Source organism: Nipponia nippon, unplaced genomic scaffold (assembly GCF_047370975.1).
Source record: "Nipponia nippon isolate SJK-2023a ecotype South Korea unplaced genomic scaffold, ASM4737097v1 scaffold_11, whole genome shotgun sequence".
Taxonomy (NCBI): Eukaryota; Metazoa; Chordata; class Aves; order Pelecaniformes; family Threskiornithidae; genus Nipponia; species Nipponia nippon.
Window position 1 is genome coordinate 16,143,425 of NW_028262302.1, and position 18,619 is coordinate 16,162,043.

General features: G+C 34.8%; 1 protein-coding gene across 6 annotated transcripts in view; it reads right to left on the reverse strand.

Moving 5' to 3' along the window:
• Positions 1-18,619, reverse strand: part of ATG2B (autophagy related 2B) — a 49,815-nt gene that overhangs the window by 4,548 nt on the left and 26,648 nt on the right. For 3 of the 6 annotated variants that reach the window (XM_087747646.1, XM_087747643.1, XM_087747642.1), the window contains exons 24-41: positions 17,282-17,388; positions 16,914-17,006; positions 16,036-16,106; positions 14,924-15,000; positions 14,515-14,685; positions 13,885-14,026; positions 12,674-12,876; positions 11,454-11,680; positions 10,636-10,744; positions 8,566-8,760; positions 7,866-7,967; positions 6,117-6,195; positions 5,066-5,270; positions 4,014-4,083; positions 2,963-3,045; positions 2,360-2,481; positions 2,008-2,162; positions 756-905 (exon numbers count right to left, since the gene is read on the reverse strand). In XM_087747646.1, the coding sequence (XP_087603772.1) occupies positions 756-905; positions 2,008-2,162; positions 2,360-2,481; positions 2,963-3,045; positions 4,014-4,083; positions 5,066-5,270; positions 6,117-6,195; positions 7,866-7,967; positions 8,566-8,760; positions 10,636-10,744; positions 11,454-11,680; positions 12,674-12,876; positions 13,885-14,026; positions 14,515-14,685; positions 14,924-15,000; positions 16,036-16,106; positions 16,914-17,006; positions 17,282-17,388 (2,361 nt within the window). Of the gene's footprint in view, positions 1-755; positions 906-2,007; positions 2,163-2,359; positions 2,482-2,962; positions 3,096-4,013; positions 4,084-5,065; positions 5,298-6,116; positions 6,196-7,865; positions 7,968-8,565; positions 8,761-10,635; positions 10,745-11,453; positions 11,681-12,673; positions 12,877-13,884; positions 14,027-14,514; positions 14,686-14,923; positions 15,001-16,035; positions 16,107-16,913; positions 17,007-17,281; positions 17,389-18,619 lie in introns of those variants that run through there. The other 3 variants (XM_087747645.1, XM_087747647.1, XM_087747648.1) reach the window with 3 other exon arrangements.

Below are 18,619 nucleotides of genomic sequence, written 5' to 3' on the forward strand. Positions count from 1 at the left end.
AAAAAGTAGCCTCTCCTTATTTTAAGTGAAACTTGAACTGCTCAGTATTCATTATCTTTGTGATTTGTATTATAACTGCGGTACAACCATACTGATACAAATATGATTTAGTTCTTCTAACGAGGCTTACAATAACATTACTATGAATTATTACTATTAAAATATTTCATATAACTTCTGGTGGCACTTCTTGTGCCTAAGGGAATAAGCTGTGGGGTAGTGTGAGCTATTAAGAAATGACAGAATTCACAGAAAACTCCCCAGCTGAGACCGAACTTCCTAGACACAATATCAGGTGCAGCTAACTGAAAGTACAATACAAAAAGTACAACAAAAACAGGTCAGCATTCTAACTTTTAATACACTGTCATGGTAAAGAGAGCTTAAATTCAGCATTATGCTTAAACTCTAACAACCTCAGAATTAACAGTAACTGGGGCAGGGGCAGGAAGGGAAGGATGGATGATGTGGGGCGGGAAATCAGGTTTATATGTCTCAGAATAACTAAACCCTCACAGCTGTAGAGCACTGAAGTCTTATTCACACTTATCTGCGCAACATCTTAGTTTATTTCTGCTTCTCTGATTTTTCCATGCAAGGTTTCTGTTGATTTAAGATTACTGATAAAGACAGTCTTGTTCAAAACTTAAATTCTCTTCTTCATTTGGTCAGCTTAAACTAACGTCTGATATTTTATTTGCTGCCTTACGAAATAATTCTTAAGTTTGGTTAAGGACAATTACTTTTGCACTCACCTCTTTTACTACACTGTATGCTTTGGCTACACCTTCCCGTAGGTCTACTGGCTGATGAGCTAAACGATGGCGAGGGAAGCGTTTGATCTTTTTTGCTTCAATAAAAGTAGGCCCTGGTGATACCATGTCATATGCAGTTTCTGCAGCTGCCTGAAGATCAGGAGCAAATGCAAAATATATAAGATGTCTGATCACAAATCATCTGATCACAAATCTGATCACAAATTTAAACTACTAACAGGGTGACATAATTGAAATAAAAAAAATTAATTCCATAAATAATACTCATTTACATCAGATTAAGGTTTTGTACAAGAACTTCTGGAATGGGTGTGGCTGTAACTATACATTAAGTTCCATAATAAAAGAACAAATGCTGTAGGTTTTGGTAAGGTTCCCCCGCCGCCCCCAGCTGCCATTCCTTCAAAGGCATCCTCTAATCTGCACAAAATGTTCAAGACAAACTGAACCATTTGATCAACGGTATGTTTTTCTTACAAACACACAAGCATACACATAATTCCACTCATGTGAATAATACCACTCGTTTTTTTACTATGTATGTTTAAGCTTAGGCACATCTACAGTTTTTGCAAAATTAGATGGTAAAAGTGTATTTTCATTATGTATTTACTATTAAGGAACATAAATTTATTAACACTTTAATCCAAGATTACTTTGGGGTGAAATCTAGCAAGCTTTATAGACTTTGTGTACATCAACACCATTAGTATTGTTTTTGAAGCATTTTTTTTAGTTGGTTGGTTTTGTGGTTTGTTTCGTTGGGGTTTTTTTGGTTTTTTGTTTTGGGTGTTTTGGGGGGTTTTTCTTGGGTTTGTGGTTTTTTTTTTAAAAGCACAGATAAGCTGACATTTTTAAAGAGTTAAGAATCTATTGCTGGAAAATACACGTACGCAAAGAATTCATCTTTCTCAATATCAGTGTTTTTTTAGTGTAGCTGAGTATTTTAGCATTAAACTGCACACTGTAACACATTAAAGACATTCAGAAACATGTAACAGCTTGGGTGTTCAGCATTATTTTAACACAATTTTCTAACCATTGCATTTGATGCCACCTCACAGACTGCTGCAAGCTTTGCCCAGTCTCTGCTTTCCTTTTTATACAGCTGCCTTTTTTTAAGACATGCTCCCAACCTTAAATATATAGCATTAAGATATTAGCTTAATATGGAGCACTTACCAGCAACACTTCTCATTTTATGTCTAACTCCAGAAGTAATACACTATACCTGTATAGTCTGAACCATTCTGTTTGTTAGCTCCAGTGCTGCCATTGCAGTGGAAGTACCAAAAGAAGCTGCTCCTCTTTGAAAGCCTCTTACAATACGGCCATCCTTTCGGTACTGCTCTATGGGTAACCACACCAAGTCTTTCAGACCTTGGACTGAAAACAAAGACAGAACACCATAGTTAGAAAGTTCTCTTAGATAAGCAGAATGCCTTGAGAGGAAGTGAAAACAAGTGTCAACGTTGTTTGTGGTGGTGGTTTTTTGGGGTTGGGGATTTTTTTTTTGAGTTCTGTTGGTTTGTTTGTTTAAAACAACTGCAATGTGTGTCAAAGAGAAATAAGAATAAACTTACCTAACTGCACTAGCGAATGCATAGGCCCTACTCCTCCCAAAATTCCTGGTAGCTGGTTTTTCTTTATGTCATTAAGCCATTCACTGATGGCATAGGAGAACAACTTATCCACACCTAACAAACTGAAGTAAAAATTATTAATATTTTTTTGAAAACATACAATTCCTAATAAGAAAAATGCATTATTCATTGAAGTAAACAAAGATGTCATTTAAACAAAAGGAAAGCTGTTTTCAAGTATCATCTTTCGTTGCTGTTGGCTAACCCAAGTGTTTCAGGTATATGTACTTCATAAGACAGAAGTTCAAGACTGCATAACCACATCCAGTTCAATAGGAAGCAAACATTCAACTAAAATTAAGAGAGTTTAGCACCAAGACTAGCACATATATTATATACTGTCCTGAAAATAGGTGTCCTTCTTGAATGCTATATATTTGACAAAAATTAGAATCAAGAAATATTTATATAGTCAAAGAGCGTCTTGGATTTTAGAAGTGTATCTTATCAGAGAATCTGCTTTTTGCTTGCTACGTTCAGGTATTCACCATAAACTTGTTCAATTTGCAATACCAATGTTAATCTACAATTTAATAAACTTACCCATGTCTGTAACAAAGTCTCTTCAGCTTTAATTCTGAGCAGTTTAATTGAGCAAGCCCAATAAGAATCCCAGCTAGCGTCCCCTGTAAGTGAAATATTTTGTCATCACATGAGTTTATTCATCCTGTACAATCTGTAGGTAAGAAATAATTTCATCATCTCAACTCTTATTGCAGGTATTTCTGTATAAACTGATTCTCCTCCAATCTCCCAAATGCTACTCGTTACAGTGCTATGAATTATGTTACGTGAAAACTTGCAAAAGATGGAATCTGGCTTAATCAGCTACTCTAAGAAAAACATCTGAATACAAGACGGCTTCTTCAGAAATACCAATATATCACAAATTATGTAAACATAGCTCTGGCATTAGTGTGTTCCAGGCATTCTAAAGCTGCTATTTCATGTTTTGATTTCTCCTGCAGCAGCCCAAATTCAAGAAGTTGCTGCTTTTACTTTTCCATATTTTCTTGCTGATTTGCCATGACAGAGTACAAATCTGGTTGTGTGAACAGGATTTTTTGAGGTCTGCTCTGTAAACTCAGTATGATAACCAATACATATTTTAAAAAGAACTATGAGCATTTTTTAAATCTGTATTAGATTCTGCCATTACCACTGAAGCCCATATATTACTAGACTGCAAGGGAAGGAAACACGGAGGAAAAAACCACAATACTTTATTCTGGCATTAATGAGTAAGAAAATACAATGCACAATTCTGGCATCAGATAGTGGTATCATCCTCTGAGGGGCACCACAGCTGTGTAGAAAGATTTGCAGCCAGTCACTGAGTTGATAAATAAGACTTTCAAGTCTCATTCTGCGTTAATGATACGTGGAGGATCCACCCCCTAGTTTTCAAATTAAGGGTGAAACAAGGTTAAGCCTTATTGAAACTAAGGAAAAAAAAAAAAAAATTCTACATTTCTCAAGATCACATCAATAATGAGTAGGGAGCATAAAAATATACCCCAACTCATGGGGGGAAAAAAACACAAAACAAACATCATCAACTTTTTGTTCTACAGCATCAGCATTATACACAAACCTGATCCATTGATACATGTTTGCCGTGGTAATCAAGCCGTATTGGAACTTCTGATGTAAAACGAAATTCTCTGGGATATACAAAGGAAATTTTACAGTGAGAAACATGAAAACGAAATAAAATTATCCTTCCAAAAAAGAAGCCCATGGTTTCCCATCCTCCTAGAATAGGATGCCATGCCCTTTTCTGTAAACCATAAATCCTCTAGTTACCGTGTTAGTACTTCAGAATAAGCGTACAGAATAAAATGGCAAATTCAGCTTTTCTTGGTTTATTAACATCTAGCCAAGGTTAGCATTTATAATAAATTTAACAATCCTGCAAAAGTGCTACTAATCCTACAGGTGAACATCTTCCTTCAGTTTTCCCAGCACCCAGCATGAACTTCAGTTACCAAAAAAAAAAAAGGTATGGCTAATGATGATGGTTCTGTGGGCCGAGTTCAGCCCTGCAGCTGGAACTTATTAAAAAGTTCTGTTGGTGATGTATGTAATGAAATAGAACCACAGTCATTCTCTCTCATAATTTGGCTCTCACTGCTTACGAAAGTAGACATCTGTTGTTAAAGGCACTTATGATCTGAATACACAAGAAAAAACTTCTGCATAACAAGCTGAAGTTTTTCTAAGCACTTCCCAGTCAGGACTACGTTAGAGTTTCTCTTGTGATATGTTAATCTTGTACGTCTCCCATGAGACCCTTTTCATTTATATACTCTCATCTCTGGTTATATTAGATATAACTTACATTGTTAGACATGAAAGCATAAAGACTGCTCTTTTAATTTATTTGTAAAACATCTCATTAGGGGTTCTGTACATGGCAGAGCTTTAATTAATTTTATTTTCTTGTGCACAGTAGTGTGCAAGAGTTAATAAAAAAATCATTAGTTACCTTCCAGTGACAGAAACAAATATGACTGATTTCCACGGCCAATAAACAAACAAAAAAATGCACCTTGTCATAAGGTCTGAATAGTTCATCATCACACTTTCTTAAAACACTCAGCGGAACAGCTGTGTGTCACTGGAAATTTTGTAATGAAAGTTTACCTGAAAAATACTGGCTGATCACTGTATGATGTCACTTCTTGTGAGAAATGATGATCATCTCCATTAACCACATCCATAGAATCAATGCTACCATTTTCATTTGCTTGCTTGTGTGATGAGACAGAAATGACTGGACTTGGGTCCTTAAGGCTGCTGACATGCCTGGGCAAACTACACGTAACTTCAGCACCAGGAGACTTTTTAACTAAGATAAGAAGTTATACACAGTAAACTGATTCATATTTTTCACAGTGATTACAAAAAAATTGTGTTTATACAATTACTGTATCCTTAGTAAGATCTAATGCTTATTAATAGGAATTACTAGCAGGACAATATGTAGATTCCCCTAGTAAGATAATAATTTAGTTATGAATAGAAATTATTACAAGAAGCTTAAATTGAGGTTTATGCACCAGCATAAATAATCCATTTAGTTTTCATTGCAGAGTACTTTATTACCTGTACATTTCAGTACAGCTCAACAAAGAGGTAAAGTATAGCTGCTAACAAACTCACAAATATAGTTGATAGAGGAATTATGCTTTTCAATGTGCACTGGGTTTTGCATCAGAATGTGTAGTTGATTAGAAGTACTGCTTTAACTGTATACATATGTTGTACTGTTTATTTATAATCTTGAACTCTGTTCCTTTCTCTAGGGGTTACACAACTTCAAGCTATTAGACAGACGTACTCTTTTTTGCAAAGGTATTAAATAATGTATTCATTTTATCTAATAACAACTCCTAATATCATATACAGTCATCAATTTTTTCACAAGTTCTTATTAAATATGCTCCAGTTTTGGTGAAACCTTTTATACAATGGAGATCCCAGGTGTTGAAGACCTTTGTTGGTATTTATAAAATACAAAAATTAAATACACAAAGTTTCTGTGTTCTAACAAATTAGTTACTAATGTTGGGGTTTGGTCACTAACATAAGTTCTTTCACGCACACGAGATTCATGTGTGAATTTATATAGACATGTACACACATTAAAGGAGAAAGAAGAAGCACTTTCATATTAGATTTTTGAAAAATATACCTTCAGGATCTGGAGTAACTAAGAGTTCTACTTCTGTAGAGAGGCTAGTGAAAAAGTCCTTCAGGAAAAACAAGGCATCCTAATATCAAAAATAAAATACAATCGGGTTAAAAAAAAAGAAAAATACCCAATTCTCTAAAAAATATTATCTACTATTGCAGCTCTTTACTTCCATACGGATACGAATCAAAACACATTTCCTCTTTTTGATCCTTCAACGTGCAGAAGCCACATAGAAATCCAGGACAGAAACCAGAGAGACCCTCTTGGTCATTGCCCCCTACTACACAGAATATGATTTCATAATCTACCTAGTTCTGTCTTAAAACTCCAGGGCTGTTTACATCTACTCTCATTTTGGAGACTGTTCCAGAACCCAAGTGTTTTAATGGCTATAAACTTTTCTCTGATTTCTAGTGAAATGATATTCAAGTACAGTTTATATTCTTCTCTAATACTGCCAATGTCAGAGAAATTATTCCAGATCAGATCTCGCCACTGCTTCATTAAAAGTCATTGATATCTCTGCTGTTAATGTTTTGCCAGTCAGATGTATCACACTGGTGCCTTGTTCATCCTGTGATTGATGACATCTGGACTTCGGTTTTTTTGTTTCCAACTGATAAGCAGACAGCAAGAATTTCTAACATGACTGCATGCAGTCCTGTGCTTCCAAGAAACTTGCGGTTAATTTTGCAGAAGTTGTAAAGGTGAATTTTGTTTATGGCGTAAAAGACAAAAGACTTAGAAAAGCAACCAATAGGGAACACATTTCCTCACTAGATGGCAGTATTTCCATGCTATTTTTCTATATGAAATTATTACAAACTATACAGTACAATTTTTCTAACAGCAAAATGAAAACCTGGTCTCCAACGTGTTTTGAGGGAAACAGAAGGTAAGTATGGAACTCCTAACTGTGCTCTTGAAAAAAACCCACATCTCTCTGCAGATGACAAATTAAGCAAGAAATGCCTCAACAAAGAGTCATAACTGCACTTTAACTTTGAATGCGCAAATATACGTAGCTTCCTCACCAGTGCAGAGAAAAAGCCCAACTGTTGTTTCTTGAGTATATGAAAAATACTTTGCACAAAGGCTCGCTAAAGAAAGTAAAACAATTTCTCCCATTTCTGTTCTTCATGCCACTGCAGTTGATAGCGAGACCAAAGCCTTCAGAATAAAGAAGCAGTCCTTAAGTGTTGAGTGCCCTTGACTAAAACGTTGTGAACAGCTTCTGGATTAATGATTACCTTTTTTCAATTAAAAATACCAAAGCCACTTCATGAACAAGCAAAGCAAGATCATTCAAGAATAAGTAAATGCTTTTTAAAAGCTATGATTTAAAAACATTAGACATCATCAGAATTCTCAAGAGGTAAACTGGTATTATGCAGTAAACAGACAGGTCTATAGATATTCTTAGTTTTTAAATTAAAAAAAAAAAAAAAAAAAGGATAGTTTCTGTAATAGCTGGAGCAGAAGACAAGTTCTAACATGGATATAAACAAAGCAGAAGAGATCCAAAAGATATGTGTCATTGATCATAAATAAAAAAAGGTATCAAATCAACAAAACAACCCCATAGAACTTGTATGATGGTTACGAGTATCTGGTAAAAAAAAAAAAAACACCTCAGTATGATTAAATAAATAAAAATATTTAGGGGTTTTTTTTGTGGTTTTTGTGGGGCTTTTTTTTTTTTTTTTTTTTTTTTTTTTTTTTTTTTTTTGTATTGGCACAACCAACCTGGTCAATATTGAGGCGAAGTGGCATTAGAGAAACACGTAAACAACACTCCTGCGGGGATCTGCCAGACTCTGGACGGACATGTAATGCTTTAACTGTTAACTGAGAAAAAGCAACAACATAAGTAAAAGCAGTAACACTCACAATTACTAAATCTCAGAACACTAGCTAGGAAAAACATCTACTGCAAAACCTCTGTACTAATCTGATTCCACTTACCAAGTATAAAGCTAGTGCTGAATACATAACTTATTACGAATGTTATAAAAAAGAAAATTAAAATAAGAAAATAAAAAAAAAAAATCATAAATCCTTTATAGAACCAGTAAGACTACAGTATATCATAAAACTACAACTCTGCATGTGTAGTTAAAAGTCTAATCATACTCATACAAGCAGATGTTTGTTCAAAACCAAAATGTGAAAGCTACCAAAGTAGTCCTGCATGTCTACTTTTTTTAAACTGACAGAATCTCAAAAACATTAATACCTGAACACACTAATATTCAAACTGACTTTTTAATTAATCCACAATTAATTTATCCACAAGGAGTCAAGCAAATAACTATCAAGTTATATTATTTCAATGTTCCATGATTTCATGGTTCCTTCTTCTGCAAGATTAAGAAACATATACAATCTCCACAATGATAGTCCAACCACTATAACTATAATGAATTAACATATTTCATAACTGTACCATGTTTGAATGTGCTTTTCTGGGCATCTCCTTACTGCAGTAGAGATAGAGAAATTTATTCATCTGTGATGTAGCTAAGCGATCTCTAATCTCCAGGTCTTGAACAATAAAAACCTGCCGTGACACTGGCTGCTCCAACAGACTGGATTCACCTTCTGCACCACCTGGAGGGTATACCTCATGCTGGAATTTCACCTTTTAAAAAGGAAAGAAAGCCAGCATAATCAGCTTCAGTGAAAAACAACCTTTAACAATTGAATATTACTTTAAGAAAAACAAACAAACAAACAAAAACCCCATGCCACACATAAGAACTTGAAAAGCTGTCTGCTATTTTAAATTTACAGGAACAATATTTGGATTTCTGAAAACTATTCAGATTCTTGTGCATCTAGCAGTAGAAATCTTCCAATTCCTAGTTGTGTACATGTTCATATTTTAGGATGCAAATCTGAGCCAAAACAAAGAGTCAGTGTAAGACAAAGAACAAGTTTTGCTTTTCATTTTAATACTGACTCTGCTTTTTCCTCTCAATCCTGACATCTTTCTTACATCATGTTGAAGCCTGTACTTGCAGTTCTTGAATCCTGCTCCTTCTGTGCTTAGGAAAGTAAGGTTTCTTCCCTACTAACAGACTTCTCAAGTAGCTTCTTCCAGTCTCAGTTTCCTTTTTCTTTACTCACTTTAGTCCATCTAAATTCTAATCCATTACCTTTCTTAAGTTCTAAAGAATTCTGAATTCTCTCCTTTTCCTCATCTCTTGATGTAGTTCTCATTTTCTATCAAAGACCTGTGGTTACCTACAAATCATTCCCTGTCTCGGTAACCCCCACAGCATCCTTGCCTGCAATGCAACGAAGCAGAGCGCACATGGCAAGCAGAACAGTGGCCTCTACTGGCCAGCTACTGAGATGTTCGGAAACGCTGTATTTAAGTGCCCTTTACTCAAGGTACATGCGATAATGAACATTTTAAGTGTTGAAGAGAAAAATACACGTTTATCATAAACGCTGCTCAGAAACCACGTTTTTGACACTCTTTTTTCCTTAATTTCTTGCTTAAACATTATTATTATTATTATTAAGCCTTGTATCAAGTCAGGGGTACCGGGGGGGGGGGGGGACACGGGACGGGGGGGGGACTTTATGCCTCAGTACTAACACCAACTCATTAAATACCTGCAAATTAAGAGAGATTCCTGTACTTCTACATATGAAGTTTTCCACGTGCAATATTAAACATTTCCTTTTTTCCTCTTCTTTATTGCAATATTTTAGCCTTTTCTAGAAAAACTATGACAAGTATCAAACATTTCTGGCAAGTCTGAAGTGCTAATGGGATGAATTTTAAGCTCTAGAAATGCACGTAGACTATAAAAGGCATTTAGTTTTATGCAGTACCTTTCATGTTTACAGCAATGTTTGAGAAAACCTTATTTTAAAAAGGTTGTTATTGTTGTTACTGATCTGTTTAACATGCAATTTGGTTAACTCCTTGTCAATATTCTTCACAGTGCCAGAACCAAGCATCTAGTTTCTATGTTAGAGCTAAGCACAGGCTTAAAAACAGTAACAGACTGTTACTGCCTGAAGGGTGCTAAATATGTTAGGGCAAGTACAGGAATGATATTGTGATGTAACTGGATGTTATTTAATATCCAGTTGTCATCAACTGATACACTAAGAGTCTCAACAGATCTACCGCCCAGGTATTTTGCTAGAACATTTAATTTCATAATAGGTGTATCAATTCAGAGTAGAAATGAAGACAAAAAACAGAACAGCAGTTGTAAAACGTGGTTATAACAAACAAAAACTTTAAGAATATTACAATAAATATCCTTCATCTTTAGAAACATGTTTATTCAGCAAGTAAACAATACTGTGCTAGAAGAACAAATACATTTTTTCTTAAATTCTGAATTCATCACCTTCAAAGTGATTGCTTAGATGTAGATACTAATGGAAGAAATCCCACTGAGTTCTAGTGGAAAGCTGTTATCAAACGGATATAACACGTAAAGATATTCACACAGAGACAGTTACGGCTGAAGCTGTTTCTGTCATTCACCTTGCTTAACTGTATTTCCATTAGGAAGTCTGGGTTTCTTCCTCTTCCCCCACATACTGTACTTCGTCCATGCCTTGTTGGTGTATGAGAAGGAGAACTATGAGGACTTCTAGGGAAATAAAAAAGAAAAACCCACTTTTGCAGATTAAACTTAAAGCTATCTCACTGTTAATCTAACACTAAAAGCTTCTACGTTTCACTGGATATAGCTTGCTAGCATTTTAGGGGTTACAAGAGAAAAAAAAACTAGAAAATACCAAAAAAATACTGGAAGTTGTGTTACTGTGAACCAAATACTTTCTTTTTATTGTTCAAGTAATGCATACTTAAGCAGAATGCTAGGTGTATGCTTCCCACCAAATTAGCATTCATAAAACATTTCTTTAATTTTGGCTGTGATAATATTAATTACTCTTTGGCTTACATGACATCCTGAAAACCAGACTCCAGCTACCATGGTGATACTCTCCTATGCTCCTTAAGCCCCAATCTGTTTAGGTAAATTTAACTTCTAATATAACCCGTAAAAGCAAATCTATCCCTCCATCCCCCAAAAAACCACCAAAACTAAACCCAGCTTGTCCAGGTTAAGACACAGGAAAAACATACTCTGGTGTGTTGAGCTAAACTGACTAAGAAGATTCTAGATGACCTTTAAGGTCCCTTCCAACCCAAACCATTCTATGACTGATTCCTTGTGAGGATGGAGCAAAGAAGCAAGCGAGGGAGACTTGAGATTGAATGATATTAACCCCAAATCAAAGGAAAATTAAGTATTTTAAAATGTTCTAATCTACAGAATTACATCAAACACTTACATGAAACTTTTAGCTGGAGATGTTGGTGGTGCAGTCCCAAAATCCCTTCCGCCATAAAGATGCCAAATAAGAGAGATTTCCTTTACAACATAACGTACCAGAGGAACAGGAAAATGAAGGGGAGCTTTGCTTGTATCTGTTTTTTTTATAGGCTGGCTGAAGTGATTTTCCTTTATGATAATTGCATCATCAACCATTATTTTTATTACTGGCTCTTCCTCTTTTTCCTAATTTAAAAAAAAAAGTATATAGCATTGAGAAGGTGAAATCTGCTTTCTTTATTGAGATGTCTAATTCTTTCCTATGAAAAGAAAAGAAACTATTCTGTACTGCTTTCTAAAGCTTATACAACACAGGCTTGGTTTAGGAATGATTCTTATAAAGTAACTTAAAGACAGAAGCACATAAAAATAAACTAGAAGCTGAGAAGTAGTTGGAAAAAAAATTTCCTCATCCAAACTGTGAACAAAACAAAACAAGAATTGAAAACAAACAAAAAAACATGGAAGAGCCCAGGCTACCATATCAGCACTTTTGGAAACAAACAAGCTCAAAGATAACTGGGCAAAACCAGCTTCTAATCAGGGATCCAGAACTACTTCTGTCTATTAAGAAGAATACAACCAGCGATACTATGAAAAACATGAACATAAGCTGTTTTCAAAGAGTCTGAGTACAGTTTCCTAAACCTTTTAATGCAGTGGACACACAGCAGTGTAAAGTGACACACAAGCTTTTGTCTGAGGTTTGGCAAGGATCTTAGGCCCATAAAAGCATTGAAAGCTTAGACTATGAGAGAAATGAATAAAAGGTTAGAAGACGTGCAAAGCTGCTACTTTGATAAATACTATATTTTGCTTAAAACATTTTTTTTTAACTACGTCATTATTGCAAGTCAAAATGGCAATGATAAGACATGACTAAAATGTAGGAAAACTGCCAATATAATGTAATATTAAGATCAGAGAACAATTACATACTACTGAGATAGAGAAAAATCATATATATTTGAAAATACTTGCATTCATTCCTAACAGTAACAACAGACAAAGTCCTTTCAAACAGAAAGATTATTTTTCTGCTGTTCTGCCCACTGATAAAAATATCACTAAGTAATCACAAAAAGCTATGAAGTCTAATTTGTCCAGGTCTTACACAGGCTTTTCTCTAACTCAGTTTATATATGGATTTTTTTTTTAGTAGTTCTCAAAGCTTCTTACAGCAACAGCAACTTTGGGTGCAAAAAGAATGCAGAAATCATCACTTTCTGCAGGAACATCTCCCATGGCCTCATTTATCAGGTGATGAGTGAATGAAGCGTAAGTGGGACTTGGATCTTGTGAGACATTTCCACTTTCATCTGGAAACAGGAAGAGATCTGAGCAAGATGGCTCCTGAGTTTGAGACCTGTCATCCAAAACTCCTGGGAGTTGAAGGAGGGTGTAGAAAAAACATGTCAGTGGAAAAATCTTTACAAAATATGAAAATATGAACAAAATAACATAACCATTAACTAAAATTTGTTACTTCAATTACATCAAGGAAATTTGCTTATTATATCTTGAATCAATTCCTACTATAAATAAAATACAATTTTCAAAAATTAAGCTACTGTACCATTGGAAGTGATTACAATATAATCATAACTAGTTACTAGCAGAGATGAACTGAGAAATTATAGAAAAACTATTTGTAGAAAACTCCACAGATACAAAAAAAAAAACACAAAAAAAACAAAAAAAAACCCACCAAAAAACCAAAAAAAACCACAACATTTTTGTGTCCAAGTTTCTCATTCTGGTACTAAGACGCCAGCATCAATAACTCTCAGTACTACACTGACTGCTCACCTTCCACGATCAAAAAGGGGACCAGACATTATGGGAATAGTGAAATTCTCTATTTGCAGTACAAAATCCTTAGCCAATTTAAACCTGGATTTAACTCTAGCCATGATGCAGAAGCCATAATCTTGTGATAAAATAAATTATCTTGTTCTCTCTGCTACTTGAAAGATTTCCTCACAGCTAAAAGTTCTTTCTGTGACTCAGAACTGTATCATCCTCCTGGACTGCCTTCATAAACAGAATAGAGGTCTCCAATTCCTTCACACTGCAGTATGCCATACAAACTTACACCCATACTAACTTCTACTCCTAGAGAATTTGAGGTCTTGACAGAGCCCACAAAGTCAGATTCCTTCCTTGCTGTTTTCAGTGTCTCAATAATGTGTTTTTGACTAGAATCTTAAATTACTTTTGCATTACTGTTATTAAAAACAAGAAGCTGTTTGATAGTTTGAAGGCTTCAGACATCAAAGGTATGTTCCCATTCTTGTTGCAGCATCTCTGCATACACAAAACTTTCAATCCCACTTTCCTTCCAGAAAGGTTGTATTTGATGTATATTCATGCCTCTAGAGGATTCTTACCATTAGACTCTGCCTTCATGGCAGAAGCAGTCTGTTGAGTCTCAATTTCCTCCATTGCATCACTCATCAAATCCCGCAAAATCTGTTGCTCTGATTCAGCAAGGACTGGTCCGTGGGAAGATGGTTGGCTAAAGGTCTCTACCTGGAGGAGAGGAATATACATAGTTACATCTTAAAGACAACTGCAGTATCATGCTGAATAAGATTTTGATAGAACAGCTTGATGTACAGCTCTTAAACTATAAGAAGTAACACCTTAACTTTATAAATAATCAAGTGAGCTGAAACTCCAAGCTAAATGATTCATAAAGTGGATTAGAACATTATGGTTCAGGGTATTTAGATCATCAGAGTACTTGGACAGCTCGTATACGTCCTGGAATTTCCTTCTTTAGATAAGAATAAAGTACAATAGGCAAACAGCACAAAATTTTTTAAAATATTAAGTAGTGACCAAAGCAGGAAAAAAAAGGCACTATTTTACTCTCAAATATATTTTAAATTAAATGCAATGTGTTAATTTCTTTGGAGGAAATCTTGTATTCTTCGGAAATAGAATGGGGATATCTAAATTAAAACATATTACCAGGAAGCATAAAGTTAAGTTGATGTTATTTTGCCATCTTATACCTTCATTTTTGGCTTGCTAACTCCACGCTTAATCTCTGTCTTAGTGGGTGGATGTAAATCACCATAACTTGCAATATATTGTATAAGATTCATCAGTGCAGCACAGGAATCGGAGCAGGTACGAATATGGATTACATCACTGGAACAGTGCAGCTCAAAACGTGGTTTAGTCTAGATAACAACAATAAAAAGATAAGAATACAATTCAAATCAACCTAAGGTTCCATAAAAATAGCATCTATACACAGTTGTTCTTAAATTGGTTTACTTAACTAGTCAAAAAGGACTCAAAAAATAGTACACATAAACTGAAAAACCTTCCTTTATTTTAAGCATAATAAAGTAATTTTCAAATCACTGTCTGTCATGGAGATTTTACGTTTTATTTTATTTGTGATTAAATACTTACTCTTTCCCCATCAGAATCAGATTTTACTGCCGTAATGGTTAGTTCCAGCAGTCCCATATCCATAACACGGACATAATCTGAAAGACAATGAGTAATTTAAAAAAAAAAAAAAATTTAAGACTTAATAACAAACATCATCCTTACTATGTAATTTTGGTTATTAAACCATCAGAAATAGCATGAGCATAAAAAGGGCTCTTTTTTGTCAAAATCTTTTATATCTCTGCATTTCCTTCTTTTAAGAGAATTACTCTCAGAGTTCAAGTTTCAGCTACTCAAATGAAGAACCCAAATCTTTTCAATCCAATATATCACTCCTACTGCCACCATCTGTGTGCAGTGTAATCTTTTAAGATATTTATCCTCATCCATCTGCGTGAGTTAGAGAAGTAGAGGTACGCAGAAGTTGGGTGACTAAGCATCCTAGCAGTTTTGTACTTGAAGTGAGAGAGAGGACATTTCCACATTTTTTCACTAATCTTTCACTACCATGAATAACATATTTCCCCTCTTTCTTGTTTAAAGAAAACAGGCATATCTTTACTCTGTCCTTCACTAGAGATCTCTTACCTAAGCTAAATACACACATTTGTGGGCACAGGGTTTCATTATTTCTCCAATTCATTTGTTAAATATTGACTTAAGTTCCTCAGTCGTTAAAGGTTGTTACTATGTGAATGAAAACAAACCAGTTGGTATCATTCTTTTCAGAACCTAGAAATCTGTGCCATATAACACCTTTCAAGTTCAACTACTTAGAATATACATGTCATAAAATGAGATCTCTTTTCTATGAAGATTTCTTTCTGTGCCAACTCCAGATTTTTAAAAATATGCTTTTTTCAAATACCCTTTATGAAACTGTACCAAGAAAACGAAGGACTTGCAAGTTGCTGTTCTCTGACATACCTCTGCATCCACAAATCCAAACTAGAGCACTCAGATTTTCAACAACACTACATTATTCACTCATATTCAACTTGCTGCTCCTTATCTCCTCAGACCTCTTCTTCTATAACCTTTATATATGCTGAATATGCCCGTAATTTTGTTTCTTTAGGCTCTGCAATTCATTAGTCACATCTTAGTAACATCATTAGTAACATCCTTACCTCTATGGAGGTTCACCATAACAGTGTTGCACTTGTCAGACAGATGCAAAGCAGCTTCATCTAAAATTATCCTAAAAGATTAAAAAAAAAAATGCTAGAGAAATGTTGTGCAATTCACTAGACAAAAGAAATTAGTATAGAAAAAATATTTAAAAACACAAATATATCTACTGTATCTTAAATCCAAACTCTTCACTTTAACCTTCCATAATTTCCAAATCCACTGGTAATTAACCACTTCAAGATATTTTTGCCATTGCTAATCCTATTTTATTTGTATTTCAATTTATATATTTGATCCTTCTTAGAATGAAAAGTAATGCTTTTGGCATGTGGAATGAAACACTTTTTTTTTTTTGCCTTTTTTTCTTTTGAATAAAGTAACAGACACCTTTGTTTCAAAGGTCATTTATAAGGTTTTATCTATAGAAACAAGCAACTTGGCAGATGTTTCATATCAGAACAGGCATAACAGAATGAATATTCAACTAAAGTTGAAAGAAAAATATATTAAAAAGTTACAGACATGTTCAGTCATCATTAAACATTTCCTTAATTAATATACTATCTTCAAATAACAAATCTTTAAGAAATCTTACAGTGCTACTAATTAACAAAATAGACACGATTTCATTTCAGGACATCTTTCAACTGTATTAAAAATTGCAGAATGCAGTTGTTAAAGAAAGCAATCCAACTGAAAAAAAAAAGTATTTAACCTAGTAAAACAGAATGATTACACATGAGCAAGGTATATTTCAAAAGATGCAAACCAATGGGATCATTTACACAACATGAATGCTTCCTAGGTCAAAAAGGCAGACAGGCATTACAAGTTTTACAGGAGCTTCCATGTTTCACAATCACTTAAATTATACCTGAGAGTAGAAGAGGATTTATCTACTGCAACACTGCTGGAAATGCTGAAAGTTTCAACAGTAAGTAGAGATCTGACTGGCAAAAACAAGGGCCTAACAACAAATAGGAAAACAAAACCAAAATTAATACTCTGTACTTCTTTAAAAGCGCAATCAAAGTCTTAGAGGTTACCTAAACTAGATCTTCCCAGGCCTAGGCAAGTGCTTATCCTACTTTAAATTGCTTACACTTTAAGGTATCTCTGTTAAGTACTTTTTCCAAACAAGCTTAAATAAATATTCTTTACAATATGCAAACTCAAACATTCCTAAAGAATAAATATATAGCTGCAGTGCCACCAAGTGACACACACTTGCATTTTATTTACCTGTAATCAAGAGCACAACTCCACAGATGTACATGAAAGGTTGTAATTGTAGCTGGAGGATTATATCCCAGAACAGGCTCATCAGAAATATTCAAAAAGTATAAAATCTAAAAATCACAAACATATTATTATAATACTTCAATATCTGTTAAATTAATAAACATTTATGCATTAGAAAAGTGAACACCTGTAACAGGTATGACAATAAAATGTTTGATTAGTAGAAGGAAAAAGGAGTGAACAATCTCGGATATTTAAAGGTGCTTAGCCAGTATCTGAATATAGAAAAGCACGGAATGTAAAGAGGGCAAAAAATACAACATCCAAACTGCAGGCTCAAAGGTATGGAAAACGACCAATCCACAGATGCCTAAGTGGCTACTTGTACAACACCTCACAATCCATTTTTAAAGCATTTCCCAAATACAGTCTCATTCATCTTTCTTTGCAGTTGTTATGACAGTGTTAGGGTTTTCTTTGTTCTCTTTATCTGAAAAGCCAACTTTTCTGGTAACACTGTACATTGTTAAAGTTATCTTCAAGTTATCTTTCATTTTCTTGTGGGCGGGGCAGGAAATAGGCTCAGAATCAGAAATATGTGCACATGCATTGTATATATATATACTGCTTTTTCATGTATTACTGCATAAAATAAACTCCTATCCTTCTCTTTAAGATCTGTCATAGCGCTCTCTCAAATCCGTTACACTATAGAAGTTCTTAAATCATTCGAAGCCTGGGGCATACCAACACTGCTAGCCTTTTAATCGCTTCCTCTACCTGCCTCTCTGGCCAATTTTTTATTTCCCCCCTCCTCCTCCAAAAAAGATTCCCAAGTGCATTACATGCAATGTTAATTGTGTAAAAATTCAGAGAGCATATAAGCAACATGGTGTAAAGCAGGCTACGTGAACACAGAGGAATACCATGCTGAGAAGAAAGTAATGACACAGCAAAGTCCAAAGCACTAAGGTCAGCTCCATGAAGTTATACAATAAAAATGCATGTAAAAATAAGCATACTGTACATACTGGAGGATAAGCAGGACAAGCTTGAATGTCAGGGTTTATGATCTGTAATCCAGTATGGCGTAACTACATGCAAGTACTACATGCAACTATACTGCTACTGTGCTAATGGCATGTCCTAGCTCATGCATGTTTACACACAGCTTCCGGATCAAGGGTCTCTAGCCCTGTCTGCTATGCTATACCTCTGCATCCACATAGAGCAGTACAACCCTTCTAATTCAGAAGTTTGCATTACAAGAGTTTAGGTAAACTGCTGCTTACTACTTCCCCAAAGTCTTCTTCTCCATTACTGCTATTCAAATGATGT